General features: G+C 55.2%; 1 protein-coding gene across 3 annotated transcripts in view; it reads left to right on the top strand.

Moving 5' to 3' along the window:
* The window catches only part of PRKCB (protein kinase C beta), a 295,883-nt gene that overhangs the window by 264,769 nt on the left and 16,180 nt on the right, over positions 1-14,934 (top strand). For all 3 annotated transcript variants that reach the window (XR_004961595.1, XM_036278529.1, XM_036278528.1), the window contains exons 14-16: positions 1,715-1,795; positions 2,057-2,164; positions 6,732-6,872. Coding sequence is in view for 2 of the 3 variants with exons in the window: in XM_036278529.1 (XP_036134422.1) it covers positions 1,715-1,795; positions 2,057-2,164; positions 6,732-6,872 (330 nt within the window). In the remaining variant the exon portion in view is untranslated. The remainder of the gene's footprint in view (positions 1-1,714; positions 1,796-2,056; positions 2,165-6,731; positions 6,873-14,934) is intronic.

The following is a 14,934-nucleotide window of genomic DNA, read 5'->3' as shown; positions in this document are numbered from 1 at the left end:
ATGCACCCTGACTGGCTGGGAGCGGGTGCATGAGGGCCGACATGCATAACTACTGGGCCACACTGGCCAGGGAAACATGGAAAAATTTAAGGAATAAAGTACTTTATTAACATCGCACACATCAGTGTTTATGTTTATATAAAACACACACACAGAGTTTAATATGTATTAATAGAAAATAATCTAGAAGGAAATAGACTAAATATCAATGATAAGTTTTCTCATGATCAAGGACTATAGGTGATTTTAGTTGTATTCTCTTAGCTTATCTGTATTTTAACACATCGTTGACCGCTCATGAGTTAACTCGAGTTTTCACGCCCAAACCTGGCTGACTGCTCACAAGTGTTTGCACTTGCATCAGCTGTTTCAGTTTCTGAAACTCAGGGGAATGTAGGATTATTGTATTTGTGACTCTTCGTCCCGAGGGTCCAAGTTCGGAACAGCACACCGTTCTGTTATTAGACCACCAAAACGACAGAAAAGAAACGTAATACGGCCCTGGCCGGTTTGGCTCAGCGGTTAGAGTGTCGGCCTGCGGTACAGAGAGACCCGGGTTCGGTTCCCGCTAAGGGCATGTACCTCGGTTGCAGTTTGTCCCCGGCCCTGGTTGGTCGTGCGGGTGGCAGCCACTCGATGTGTCCCTTCACAACGATGTTTCTTTCTCTCTCTCTTCCTCTCTCTCCCTCCTGCTCTATCTGAACAAAAAATGGAAAAATGTCCTCAGGTGAGGATAAAAAAAAAAAAAAAAAAAAAAAAGAAACGTAATACGGTCTGATAGTGGAAGTGATTTTGAAGAAGAGTGGATTGAAAATGATATTACACCAACTTTGGAGGATTCTTCAAATATTTCGGGTATAACTGTCGACATCAGGGAAGTGACGGAATTACTTTTTAGTGATGATATTTTGATTTAGTTGTTTCTGAAACCAATTTATACACCACCAAATGGAATAATTTTACAAAAAATCTACTAAAACTGTAAAAATTACTAAAATATATAATATGTATAAAATATAATATGTAGCAGATATGTACAAAGTTTCATTTAAATTCATTATGTACAAATAAAGTGTACTGAAGTTTATTTAGATTGTTTCACTTTCATACACAATTGTGAGAAAATAGCTGGTGACATGAGATAACTTCTGCGTAAAATTGCCGGTCAACAATGTGTTAAAATAAATAGTAAAATATTAAGAAATGTTATTACATTTTTTAACTTAAAAATTGTTAATTTTGGTAAATCAAAGCAAATATTGCCATCTTAGCACTTCTAAATGTACAGCTCAGTAGTGATAAGTATATTCACACTGTATAAATGCTATTACTTTTATAATGAGAAACAAAGACAGTTTTTCTTCTTACAAGTTCACACTCGCGGTGTTGGGAACACACCACACCAGCGACTGGAGAGGCAGGTGAGTTGCAGAGGCCTCCCCGCCTGCAGTGGGTCTCCTCGCAAAGGGTGGCCTCCTCCTCCAGGTAAAGGAGCAGCAGGGTGACCCCGGCTCCCCGCCCCTGTTTTAGACAGTGGCCTGCATCTGGACCTGTGACAGTCAGTTTACTCTTTCACGGTAGGCAGGTGACAGGCAGAGGAAGACCTTCCCTCCACGCGCCCCGGCGACGGTCCACTCGCATCGCAGTGTCCAGGGTCCAGGGTCGAGCTGGGGCGGAACCTGCAAGCCGCTGACGGCTGCCTTCTGTCTTCCAGATCATCGCGTACCAGCCCTACGGGAAGTCGGTGGACTGGTGGGCATTCGGGGTCCTGCTGTATGAGATGCTGGCCGGGCAGGTAATAGAATTCGAGTGATTTGTAAGAAAGAGTCCTCCGCCACTCGCACCTGTGAGGTTCCTTAGAAGACAGGGTCAGCTTGACCCCCACCCGTGAATCTGAACCTCTTGGCTTGCACGGCCTCAGGGCAACCCTAGCCTGGTGGCCGTTTCTCCCCATCTTCGCTAGCCCCGAGTGCAGCCTCCCGGTGGGCCCGGGGTCTGCTGGTCTGGGTGGTCGGGAGGCGCAGGCAGCACCCGCACCCTCTGTTCTGCCCCGCAGGCGCCCTTCGAGGGGGAGGATGAGGACGAGCTGTTCCAGTCCATCATGGAGCACAACGTGGCCTACCCGAAGTCCATGTCCAAGGAGGCTGTGGCCATCTGCAAAGGGGTATGTGAGCACCAGAGCTTGGGGCCAGGACGTCCGCACGGAGCAGTGTGCCCTGCACTGGGGTGCCCTCCCCAGGGGGAGGGATGAGACTGAGCTCCCCTCTCACCGCACTTGCCAACCCCAGGCCCTGGCTGGACCTGCGCCTCCCAGAGGAAAGGGCCTTTCTCTCATTTGCACAAAAGTGCCCTCGAGGCCGTTCCTGACGGCAGGGGCTGCTGGCTGGGCCCAGCCTCTGGCCCCACGCAGACACGCACTGGACTGAGTGAGCCAAGGCCCAGCGGCTCTGCCGAAGAGCTGGGACCCACGGGGGTGCGGAGGTCTGCGGCACCCGTGGCACCCGTGGCAGCCCTGTGGCTCTGTGCGTGCGCGGTTAGTGCTGGGGCTGTGTGGCTTCTGTTTGAGGAAAATATCAGGCAGCGTTGCTTCCAAGGGATTCTCTAGGTGAGCTGACCCGCAGGCTGTGTCCCTGCGCCCCCTCCCCCACTCCATACAGGGCAGAAAGCACATCCCTCCTGCGTACCCTGCCACCACTCGCGCTGGTGCAGAAGGCAGAGCCTCCCCTCCGGGGAGGGTGGCACGGGCTGGGCCAGGGCGTGCTCCCAGCTGGCCAGTCCCTGGAGCTCCGTGGGCTTCACCTCTGCTGCCGTTGGGACGAGCTGATGTGCTTCCGTATTCTGACAAGGTCCCCAGGCCTTTGAACATTTTACCCAAAGGTGGTAACTTTTCAATTGTGACGGAAGTGTGAGAGCAGCCCCAGGGACCGCCAGACGGGGTGGCCCGGAAATACCGCCTTCAGAAGCATTTGCTCTCCCAGCAGCCAGCGGTGCAGGCGTGTTCTCAGGGTGACAGTGTGGCTGTTCCCCCTGTGGGTTCCCACCTGAACGAAGCCGGCCCGCCGGGCCTAGGTCCTGGAGTGTTTGCGATTTCCCACGGCCGACCCAGCCTGCTGGCCCCGAGCCGTCGGTGCCAGGGGCACTGGCCCGGGGAAGGAAGGGTGGGGAGCTCCGGCATTGGAGGTCGCCTCTCAGTCTACAAGCACCTTGGGACACCAGGAATCGCCTGAGCTTGGCGTTTCGGGTGCCCCTCGGTTACCATGCAGACACCCCTGGAAATGGCATGTGGATTAGGCTCAGTCTCTAACATCTTAAAGTGAACTGGTTAAAAATATCTTTGACGCCGTGAGGCAGGGCAGGGAAGTGAGACCACACTTGCATAGGGCTGAAGCGAGGCTCGCCGGAAAGGCGCAGAGGAAGGCCTGCGCAGCCCCCGGACTTCACGGTGGCGGAGAGGTCGTGCACGTGCTTTCGGTTGCTTCGTGGTTGCCAGGGATTCTCATACAGTCAGCTGTCCGGTGTCGTGAACAACGCAGTCTCGTGGTGCTGACCTGCCGTTCCTGCAAAGCATCAGTGCCCCCTCTGCATAGAGCGTGTGCCCTCCAAGTCGCCAAAATCCCCATCTGGCCCAATGTGATCTGGGTTCAAATCCTGATCCCGGCATCTTTAGCCCTTTGACCGCAGAGAAATTGTGTGACCTCTGTAGACCAGGGATGACAGGACTACCCCCAGGGTCCTCGGTGATTCAGGAGTTAGTATATGTGAATCACTTAGAAGAGAGCCGAAGCCCTGCCCAACCCCTGAGCTCCTGCTGTTACCACTCTGAATGCTGCACGTGCCAGGCTGCGCTTGGCAGTCCCACTGGCTCCTCCGCAACAGGGATTTTAAAGTGAGGACTCGGGACGTCCAGGGCCTCTTCGCAGATCTCGACCTTCCACTTCCTGGGCGCATGGCCTTGAGCAAGTTACTTTGCATCTCCTGGGATTTTGTTTCTTTGCCTCTGAAAATGAAGTGATAGTGTTCATCGAGCTGAGTTTTTGAGAGCGTTGAAGAACGTAACCTAAGAGAAAGCTCCACGAGTGGTGTTGGCACACAGTAGGTGCCTGCTCAGGACCTTCCCCCACACAGCGCGGCCGGCCAGGGCACAGGCTCTAAGTGGGCCACGGCTGGGAGAGGGGTTTCCAGGTCAGCCGCATTCAGCTTCTGCTCCAATTAGCAATGTCCCTGGTAGAGCAGATTTCTATTAATTTAGGACCCATAACCTTCAGGGTTAACTGGGGTCACTTTCCAGTTACTGGGTTTGGAGACCTTTCTGAATTGAGTGGCCTGAGTCCAGTATGGGCTCATTCTTCAAGGTGGAGCCTCCAAAGTGGAGGTGATGCTCAGGCGAACAACCAGATGCTCCCTCCTGAGCAGCGGGCCCCGGGGGACCGTCTGGGAGGCCCTGGGGATGGAGCACTGATTGAATCCGGCTGTCTGCATAGCTCGGGCCTCAGCGGAGGGAGTGCCGGGCGGGCAGAGCCCGGCCTCAGAGCTGGCCCTCCTGAGCGGCTTTTCCTTGCTTGGCATCCTCTTGCTGACATGAACATGAAGCAAGGCTTTTGAATCTGGTCCCAATCCAATGGAAATGCTCTTTCTATACCCTTCCTATTAAAAACCCTGTTTTTTACCGAAGGAAAAACTCAGTCTTTGCTCAGATAGCTGCTCCCACTTCAAGCAAACCCCAAGCTGACAGAAGCCCCGTCGGCTGGGCCGGTGCAGACAGGCCGAGACCCAGGACGGAGCCACAGGCCTCGACCGGACTGTACAGGCAGCTCTGCTGCTTGACCGGTGACTTGGGACAAATGCCTCCCTTACCGGGCCCAGTTTCTTTGTCTGGAAAATGAGGATACTAGTTGCTAAGACCTCAGAAATGTTGTTGTGAAGATGAAAGTGGGTGGGTGACGGCTGCGAGCAGACGTCGCTGATGCTGTTGGCAGCCATGCTACGGCCACGACAGCATAGCCTTTCTTCCCTCCTTCCTCATCCTGCACAAGCGTCAAGGCTCAGCCTGCTCGCCCCCTCAGACCCTTCGGGCCAAGCACACACATCGGGGAAAGCACACGGAGGGTTCTTCCGTTTCTCAAGCCCAGTTTTGCAGTTAGCAGAGGTGGGATCCAGTCTCGGCTCTGCCACTTACTGTCTTTGAGTCCTTGCTAGTTGCTTAACCTCTGAGAGTCAACTGCCTTGTCATTCAAATGGGAGAAATAAAATACCCATGTCAGGGGTTACTGTCAGGTCAGGTAAGAGTGTGCATGGAAATGAGGAAGTAGTTTAGAACGTGAACGCCCAGTTATTCCCCCGGAAGGTAAAGCAGATATGGAGAGTGTGTGGGTGGGGGAGAGGTCGTTTACCGATGACAAAGGATCTCGGAAGCAGGAAGCAGCTGAGCTGAATGGGCGGCGGACTAGGTGTGACTCGCTGGGTTCCTCCCTTCCCCATAATCACCACATTCTGGGCCCCAGTTCAAGGTTCTGACATCCTGGGCTACTTGGTGTCTGGTCAACTCTGGGGAGCCTCTTGGACCTGTATGTTCAGACACCTTTGTTTCTCCTCTTGATGCCCTCTCGTCGGTACTTTTAAAAACTCCCCACTTGGCCGTGTTCACCCTGCGCGTGAGAGAGTCATAGCAGCGCCGGCTCTGTCCTGAGCGATTCGCCTACACTTTGCAGGTGTCTTCAAGCTGCTGCGCATCCATTTACAAGAGGAAGGCTGTCTGGATTCATCTCGGGGCATCTATTCATCTTGTTATTTAGCGCTGGCTCAGAGACCCAAGGATGGAGGGTTTTAATAATTAAGTAATTTAAATGGAACACCAAAGAAACCTCAGCGGAATCTAGTGTAATATGTGATAGAAGGGAAATGAGCTGGGCTAGGTTTTGACTATTTAATGAGCTTTCAGAAAGTAATTACTTGAAACTTGGGTCCATTTGACTAATATTTTATTTTCTGTTTTGTCATTTTTACAAGGGCTTTAACTGAGAAATGCAAATGTTACCTGAATGACCGCGGCCTTTGCCTTGGTTAAACTCCAGTTATCTCATGGTGGGGGGAGCGTTTGATGATACTGAAACTGTTCTCATTAAATGCAGCAGTAATTGCATAAAACATATTCCTTTTAAAAAAAATATGTTTTTATTGGTTTTAGAGAGAGAGGAAGGGAGAGGGAGAGAGAGTCAAACATGGGTGAGCCAGGGAAACATCAGTCGGCTGCCTCCTGCACGCCCCCTGTCAGGGATGGAGCCCAAAACCTGGGCATGTGCCCAGACCAGGAAGTGAACCGTGACCTCCTGGAGCATGGGACATGCCCAGCCAACTGAGCCACACCAGCCAGGGCTGCATAAAACGTATTCTGAAACCAGAATTCGCTGTGTGACATTTTTAACTTGAAGTTTGGGCTTGGTTGTCATAGGGGTCTTGCTGTGGGACGAGCAGCCGCAGCACTGTTGTTGGGCCGCCTGTTCCGGAGCCCTCGGCCGTGAACTTACTGCTGCGACAAAAAGCAAAAAACAAGCGTTAGTTGGGGCTCCTTTTTTTTTTTTTCAGTTACAGTTTACATTCAATGTTATTCTGTACTAGTTTTAGTTGGGACACTGTAATGTGCTTTCTTCCCTGGTTCACTAGAGGGATCCTTTCTGTGTCTCAGATGTGACCTCCTGAAGTTCATTAAATCGAACATTTCTGTTTCTCCCAAGCTGATGACCAAACACCCAGGCAAACGTCTGGGCTGTGGGCCCGAAGGCGAGCGCGACATCAAGGAGCACGCCTTCTTCCGGTATATCGACTGGGAGAAACTGGAGCGCAAAGAGATTCAGCCCCCGTACAAGCCAAAAGCCGTAAGTAGACTGTTCCCTCCGGCCGCTGGCCACACACACCACACGCTGTGCCTGCCTGGTGGCGGGCACCCCCGCTGCTCAGGGGCGGACGTGGACACAGCCCCGTGGATCGCTCACACTCCGACACTGCGGTACCGGGTCACGGGGACAGAAATGGAGATTTCCATTCATGCACCTCGGCGAATGTGGGAAAGAGGCCGGATATCGAGTGTGTGTGTGGCCAGTTCTCTCCCGGGGCTGTCGTTGCGGGTAGCTCTGTGGGGGTGGCTCTCTGGCGAGCGGCGTTCAGATCCACTTTCGGACGTTTTGGCCCTGGCTGGTTTGGCTCAGTGGTTGGAGCATCGGCCTGCGGACCAGAGAGTCCTGGGTTCGGTTCCTGCCAGGGGCACGTCCCCCTCCCCTAGAAAGACTCTCAGTTTGCCCTCGTGCTTTCCTTGGCTTGACAGTCTCGTTTTTCTCTCCATGCTGACATGGCAAAGATCGTGTTGTGTATCTCCAAGGATTTACATTTCATTCTGAAACATAAACTGTGTCTCAGTCCGTAAATAAGGGAAAGGAAACGAAAGAGAGGCTGACCTGCTCGCAGACCGCCGGAGGCTGGGAGTGGCTGTGCGCGGAGAGGACGTTTGCGACTAGGGCCGCAGGTGTCCAGGTTCGCCCCGCTGGGCCTCGGGCGCTCGTCCCAGTGCCGGCAGCACCGAGTCAGCCAGAGGCGGTCCTGCGGGAGGCTCAGTCCGTCAGAGCAAGTAGGGCGGAGACCCGGTGACTTTACTACGGGCTGTGAGGCTGAAGACTGAACATAAATGTAATAGAAAGCTGAGGTGTGAGGGACTTGGTGTGAAGAGAATGACCATGATCATGGTGCACACTCTTATTACTGTCCCTGTCCCTCATCCTTGGCCACTCGCTGTGTGCCAGGCATTGGGCTGAGCTCCACAGGGGCATCCGAGCAGATCCTCACGACACCTGTGACTCCTCGTGATGGAGGAGGAGAAGGGTCTCGGAGAAGCTGAGGGCTTTGTCCCTGCCCCTCAGCCAGTGTGCGGGAGCCAGGACCAGGCTGACCCCTCAGAGGCTCGCAGAATACCGGGCAGAGGGTGGGTGGCTTGAGAACGCCGCCCAGGTGACCCCCTCCTCTCCCCAGTCCTGTGCATCGCAAACGACGAGACGACAGCAGCCCTGGTGAGTCCCCGTTCTCTCTGGACACTTCCTGGTGCCAGGAAGCGGGTCCCTCAGTCAGCCAGCTCACCGGGGAGCCCTTCTCATTGTTGCACAGGGGTACCAGATCAGCCTCCCGAACTGCTCCCCGGTCCTGCTCTGTCACCGAGAGCCTCCATCTCCAGCACATCCTCCAGACACGCAGATGCTGCTCTCATGCTCCTGAGGCCTGGGGTTCCCAGTTAACAACACCCCCACCCCACCCCTGCAGGCATGTCTTGTATGATATCACCTCCAGGTGCCTACTGCCCTCCAGGTGATCCACATCTGTCTGAGATACACGGCCGGGCGCCGTGTTCCCACCAGCGCCTGACTCAGTGAGCGCAGTGGGCCGACAAGCAGTCTCTGCTGTTCTCTCGATGGTGAACTGGGAGGAGGCAGCTGCCTCTCCGCTCCTGTTTCGCCATCTGTAACCGTGGCAGCGGTGTTTCTGCAGGAGCCCGCTCGGTGCACGAGGCACTCTGCGCCCCAGGAGAGCGCGGCTTACGGCAGCGGTGCCCGGCGCTGAGGGGCGCGGCGTCGGGTCCTGCCAGGGCCATTCCTGAAGACAGTGTCTGCGTGTACACTCGGGGTTGGAGGGGCCTGCGAGTCACAGGCAGGCCATGGCACAGAATTCAGTGAGAAAAACGCGGGCGATGTGCTCAGATGTGTGTGCTCAGATGTCGCCGAAGGGTGCTGTTTAGCAGGTCACTAGAGTCATTTTAAACGAGGTTTTAGGTTCTCATTGCCTGGTAGCAAGCGGCTGTCACAACGTTCCCGAAACGGGGGTGCACTAGCTTCCACGTGTGGGCTCCGGGTGCAGAGTGGCCCACGGCTTCGCTGCCCCAGAAGAACGTCTGTTGTTCCTCAGCGTACATGCTTTCCGGGGCTTCTGAGGTGCAGCCTGTGCCCCCCCCCCTCAGTCCTGACGAGAAGCAGCACTTTCGACTTCTCGCTCTGCCTGGTCTTTCCTGCCGGCGTTGTCCACGCAGCGCCGCCGGGGTGCCCAGAGCCCTCCGCCACCTGGCCCTCCTGGGCCTGGCTGCCGGCTGGGGAGCTCTGGCGGGTCCGGGCGGGACCCTGTCCCAGTGTCCTCCCAGCAAGCTCACCATGCTCTGTCATCGTTCCTCGTGCCTTACCGTGTGTGCCTTCTTGACGAGACCGGAGGACGTGGCAGCCCTGTCCACGGCGAAGCGCAGGGAGTGGGTGAATGTAAGGCTCTAGAATAAGGTTCCGCAGCGATTCTGCTGGGGCGTGCACGGTTCCGTGGGGCGTGGAGTAGAGCACGCTGGATTCCCACGTGCAGCGGGGTGTCTCACCTAAAATGGCTGTTGTGGAAGCTACTGCCCCGCTCCGGCAGGGCTGCAGTGTGGGCGCAGAACTGCATTGGTCCTGGCATCGTGTGGGTGTGCGGTGTGCCCCAGAGGGGTGCGGGCGAGGGATCTGCGGGTGCAGGGTGTGGGGGGCTGGACTCTGCACGTGGAGGGCTGGGACCCCTGCCAGTGCCGGGGGTGCCACGGGGCGGCCCAGCGGAGCTCCTCAGACTGACTGCGCGCACCACCTGGATGTCGAGTGAAAGGCGGGTTGTGACGCAGCGGGTCAGGGGTCCAGCCTGAGACTCCGCCTCGCTGACACCCGGGTGAGGTTGCTGCTGGCCACACCATACCTGTGTAGCAGGGGAGGGCATGTGATCTGAGGGGTGGCGCTGGCCGGTTGTGGCCGCCGCACCGTCGCGTGGCGAGGGTCGTGCTGAAGGGGCGATGAGCTTCAGTGCTGGTGAACGTGGTTCGGGTGCACGCAGGCCGCCCTGGGTCAGTGTGGTGGGCGGGTGCTGCTGGAGAAGGGTGGGGCGCGGGGCTGAGAAGCAGAAGCTCTGGTTCTGTCCTCGGTGGGTTCTGTCCTCGGTGACGACCTTGCCGCGCGCTGCGGGTGACCCGTTCAGCGGGTGTGTGTTGAGGTTAGGAACTGTTCCAGGTGCTGGAGACAGCAATAAAAGCAATAAAAATCCCTCGTGGAAAGCATTTTTAGAGGGAGTGGGCGAAGAGTAAACAGAACTCAGTGAATGTGGTAGAAGTCGAATAGCATTGTAGAGAGATGGGATGGGAGAGCTGGGTCAGGGAGGGTCAGTTCTGAACGGTGGATGGGAAGCCCGCAGAGAAAGGGACATTTCAGCAAAGAGGGGAGGAAGGCGAGGGAATGAGGGGCCAAGTGTGTGGGGGTGGGGCGCGGCTCGGGTGGTAGCAACAGGTGCAGAGGCCTGGAGGCAGGAGCCTGCCTGGCATGTTCAGGGGCAGCCGAGTCCAGATCCGTGAGCTGAGTTGAGTGGCCACAGAGACAAAAGGTGATGAAGTGAGAGCAGCCATGGAGGGCAGGTGGTCGAGGCCACTGTAGGATCTTTGGCTTCTACTCCAGCTAAGAGGAGCGGCCGTCCGAGGGCTGTGGCCATTGGGGAGTTGTGAGCAGAGAAATAGCTTGACCTGACTTTGAGTTTTAAAGGATCGCTCTGATTCCGTAGGTGCAAGGTTGACACAGCCCGGCGGTGAGGCTCTTGAGTCAGCCCACACTAGGACGGGCCAGAGCTGCTGGAGAGCTCGGGGTGTGCTCACCTTGGACCCCCAGCCCCTGCCCGTTCCTGGCACCTTGTGGACACTCTGTACTTGCCCCATGAGGCACAGAGGAGTGGGCGGAGGGTCCCTTCGGACTGCCGGCATAACTGACGCCCCAATATACCGTGTGGTGGCCGAGCCTGGGTGCTGGTGAATAGCACAGCGCACTGATGCAGTGGGTTGTCAGGGACCCTCCGGAGCCTGGAGCGCGGGCCTGCAGGGCGCATGGTGCCCTGGCTGTACTTCCTCCTGTGTGTGTAGCACTTGCAGAGCGTGGGAGGCTCTGGTGTGAGGGCTGTCACCGCGGCGTCTGGGAACTTGGCTGTGCCATAACCCAGGGCGCACTGAGGCCACACTGAGGTGAGCATGTTTGATGGGGAATTTGTAGCATGTGGTGCTGTGTGATCTCACAGAACAACATATGCTAGCGTATGTAGTAGGTTTTGACGGCATTCACCTGTTGTGAGTTGCCTTAGTGAAGCCCAGTAGCACCCACGACACCTACTACAGGGCTCCCTGTGAAAACACAGTAGGAGCACACCTGGGGCTCAGGGTTCCCGGGATCCGCTGGCAGCAGACACACAGCACACTGAGGGGGAGAGAAGTAGGTAGGAGACAAGAACACGCCGCTGTGCTGCAGTGCAGCACCCCCAGAGGAAGCGTGCTCTGTGCTGTCCTGCCGCACCGGTCTGGTCATCGTTCCCCTGGGCAGGGGCTGAGGCGCACCGCCAGAGCGGACGTTAGGGACAGTCCTTGTCCCTTCGTCCTGCCATCGAGGGCAGCATCGGGCCACCCTCCCCCTTCCTGCCGCTCAGCCTGGCTGTCGGGCCTCACACCCTCCAACCCCAGTACGGCAGGCTGACCCCGCCATTCCTCTCGTGACCCAGACTCCTCTGCACTTTATCGGACGCCCCGCAGGACCTTGAGGCATCTGCACGGCAGGAAAGCCTCGGCATCTTAGACCCTGGCAGAGCAGAGCCCCGTCCGCACCCCGCTGCTCCCAGCCTTTCACCCGCGTCTTTCCGCATCTGCACCGTTGTCTGCTCGCCAGCTTGCCCACGTCCTCGGGGGTGACTGCGTCCTGCTCCGGAAACCCGCCGGCGCCGGCTGTGGTTCCTGGGTGCTTCTGTCGTCCGAGACGTCGTCGGTGCCGCTGAGGTCGCAGCTGTTCCGCCTGCGTTAATGCGCTGCGCCTCCGTCCGCCTGGCATCCCCTCCAACCCGGTCGCCGTGAGCAGCACAGGTGTCTGTCTGCCGAGTGCGTGTCTGAGTTCTGAGCTGAAACCACAACATGGAGCCTTGTATGTTTGCTATTAAAACTCCGAATTCAAGGCTTCAGCGAGGGATCTCGCTTTTACTTCTTATGATCGATTTAAGAGTAGAACTGGTTCCCCCAAAGGACCAAATGCTCAAGAGAACAATGCCTTTTGGGAAACTTGGATTTAAAATAATTCTCATAAAATCTGTGCTAATCAAACGTATCGGAAGAAATACGGAGTTCCTGTGTGTGCTAGCACTGTTGCGAGTGCCTTCCGCTCTTCCCTCCTTTCATTTCCGTCACTCTGGGAGGTGGGCTGCGCAGGGGGCACGGAGCTCGGAAGGCCGCCTTTGCCATGGTCCTGCGGCGCTGGTGGCAGAGCCGGGACTGCAGCCGTGGGCTCCGCTGCCCGGTGTCCGGGAAGACCGTCGGAAGCACGTGGAGCTCCTCGGAAGGTCGTGGTTACGCGACAGGAGAGCTGGGATAACCCGTGTAACGGTGTCTATTCCGTCACAGAACAAGACGAAGTGTTCTTACAGTGCAAATGATTTTAAATCTGTTTTAAAATTTGCCCCAAGTAAGTACATATTCACACCTGGTACAGTCCCTGGCAGGCTCGCGGAAGGTGCAGAGCTCACTTGTCCATCAGGCTTCGCTCCTGAGGCTGACAGACAGCGGCACTGACCGACCCCCGGACACAGGGCGTGCGGCCGGGCGGGGGCACTTCCCCACCCGCGCTTGTTCCCCTGGTGATCAGAGTGTGGGGCTGCAGAGATCTTAGTCCCAGCGTCGGGCTACGTCTGCACACTGGCCAACAAATAGCCAGGCGTCGTTGGGGACACAGGGCCTGGGTCGGCCTGCTTCTCTCTCTCCCTCCGTCCACTCAACGGGGAGCCCTGTGGAAACTGCAGAGCAAGCCCGCTCCCTGGGGATGGTTTGAATGGGCAGGTTTCTGGGCCAGTGAAGTCCCTAAATCACTTGTCAGGCCCATGACTTTGAACTGTCCCCTGGCACAGAAGCCAACAGTTTGAATTGAACTGGTAGACAGGAGGTCATGTACTAGGGGAGGATGAAACTCTTAGGATATGTCTGGCAATACTGCAGAAGTCAAGGACTCCACCTGCGACGTGGAGTTCAACTCCTCCGTCCTATGGACGAGCAGGCGGAGGCCTGGAGATTGGCCTGCGTGACTTGCACAGGGTGCAGCAGAGCCAGGGCCCGGCCACCGACGCGCCATTTAGTGGGTGTAGCGCTTTATTAGCTCACTGTTTACAGCAGTAACAGTGAAATGGATCAGGCGTGTTCTCCTAAATTATTCATTTTACTGGAGAGCAGAGCACTCGCTCCCTCTCACTAATCTCACTTCAACCCCATGAAACAGTTGCTATTATTCACTCCTCTGTGCTCCTAAGGGAACAGGCTCAGAGAGGCGAAGTAACTTGCCCAGGGTCACACAGCTAGTAAGTCTGAGGGCCAATTTAATTTAAACTCCTCTTTCCCTCCGAAGCCCTTACTGTTGGCTCTACAGTGTTTCTTCTCACATTTCCCAAAGCCAGCTGCGTAGACATGGGATTTGAACTCCCCTGAGCAATGGGCTCTGTTGAGTGCATATATTCGCAAAGTCAGCCCCGCCCAGGTTGGAATTGCTATCACAGTGCCCCAGAAAGCCACTGGGACAACAGGGAAGTAAGGGATTGTCCAGGGAGATGGCCAAGTAGAATGTGACTGCGAGTCACATGAGACCAGGATTCAGACATGGGCTCTGCTGTTCAGCCGCTGAGCGGAGACGGGCAGGTTCCCTGGCCCCTGCGAGCCTCCACACACCCAGGCTCTCGCCCAGTCCCCTCGGTCTCCCCTGAGTCCCGTCTCCTAAGTCGTGGTAGAAATTAAGGCCAGTGGGTACCCATGGGCCGGTGGCTGCCAACTTCCTGCACCTGCACAATCATCTTGACCTCTGTGACCTCCCCCCCAGCATACCCCTCATGTCAGACTTTCCCGACCTCCTGCTCTGGGCCCGTCCTGTGCCGACAGCTTCTCTCTATAGCAACCAAAGCCCCTGTGGTTACAAGTAGGAACCCGACTCAAACTGACATTTAAACAGCAACAACATTTTATTTTATTTTATTTTATTTTTTATTCTCACCTGAGGATATTTTTCCATTTATCTTCAGATAGAATGGGAGAGAGGGAGAGAGAAGGGGAGGAGGAGGAGAAAGAAAGAGAGAGAAACACTGATGTGAGAGAGAGACATCGATTGGCCGCCTCCCACACAACCTGACCAGGGCTGGGGATGAACTGCAACTGAGGTGCGTGCCCTTGACCGGAATCAACCCTTGACTCATCAGTCCACGGCCCAACGCTCTACCACTGAGCCAAACCAGCCAGGGCAGCAACAATTTATTTATTATTATTTTTTTAATATTTATTGATTTTTTTAAATTAATTAATTTATTTTTGTTACAGATGTTTCTCCTTTTCCCCCCACTGATTCCCCCTCCCCCTCCCTCCCCGCCCTGTCCCCAGCTTTGTTGTCCATGTCCATTGTTCATGCACACATGCATATAAGTTCTGTGGTTTATCTCCCCCCCCCACTTTTTCTGGGGATTGTCACTCTATACCCCACTTCCATGTCTCTGGGACTACCCCATTCCTCAGACTGTTATGTTCATTATATTCCACAAATAAGTGAAATCATATGATACTTGTCTTTCTCTGTTTGGCTTGTTTCACTTAGGATGATACTTTCCAGGTCCCTCCATGTAGTCTCAAAGGATAAGAGATCTTTCTTTCTTACAGCTGCGTAGTACTTCATTGTGTATATGTACCACAGCTTTTTTATCCATTCATCTACTGATGGACACTTGGGCTGTTTCCAGATCTTAGCTATTAAAGATAGTGCTGCTATGAACATGGGGGCATATATATTCTTTCTGATTGGTGTTTCAGGCTTCTTAGGGTATATTCTTAGAAGTGGGATCAATTTTTAATTTTTGAGGTAATAT

Source organism: Molossus molossus, unplaced genomic scaffold (genome assembly GCF_014108415.1).
Source record: "Molossus molossus isolate mMolMol1 unplaced genomic scaffold, mMolMol1.p scaffold_m16_p_3, whole genome shotgun sequence".
NCBI lineage: Eukaryota > Metazoa > Chordata > Mammalia > Chiroptera > Molossidae > Molossus > Molossus molossus.
The sequence above is the reverse complement of the archived record's forward strand: the minus strand, read 5'-3'. Positions and strand labels throughout refer to the sequence as shown.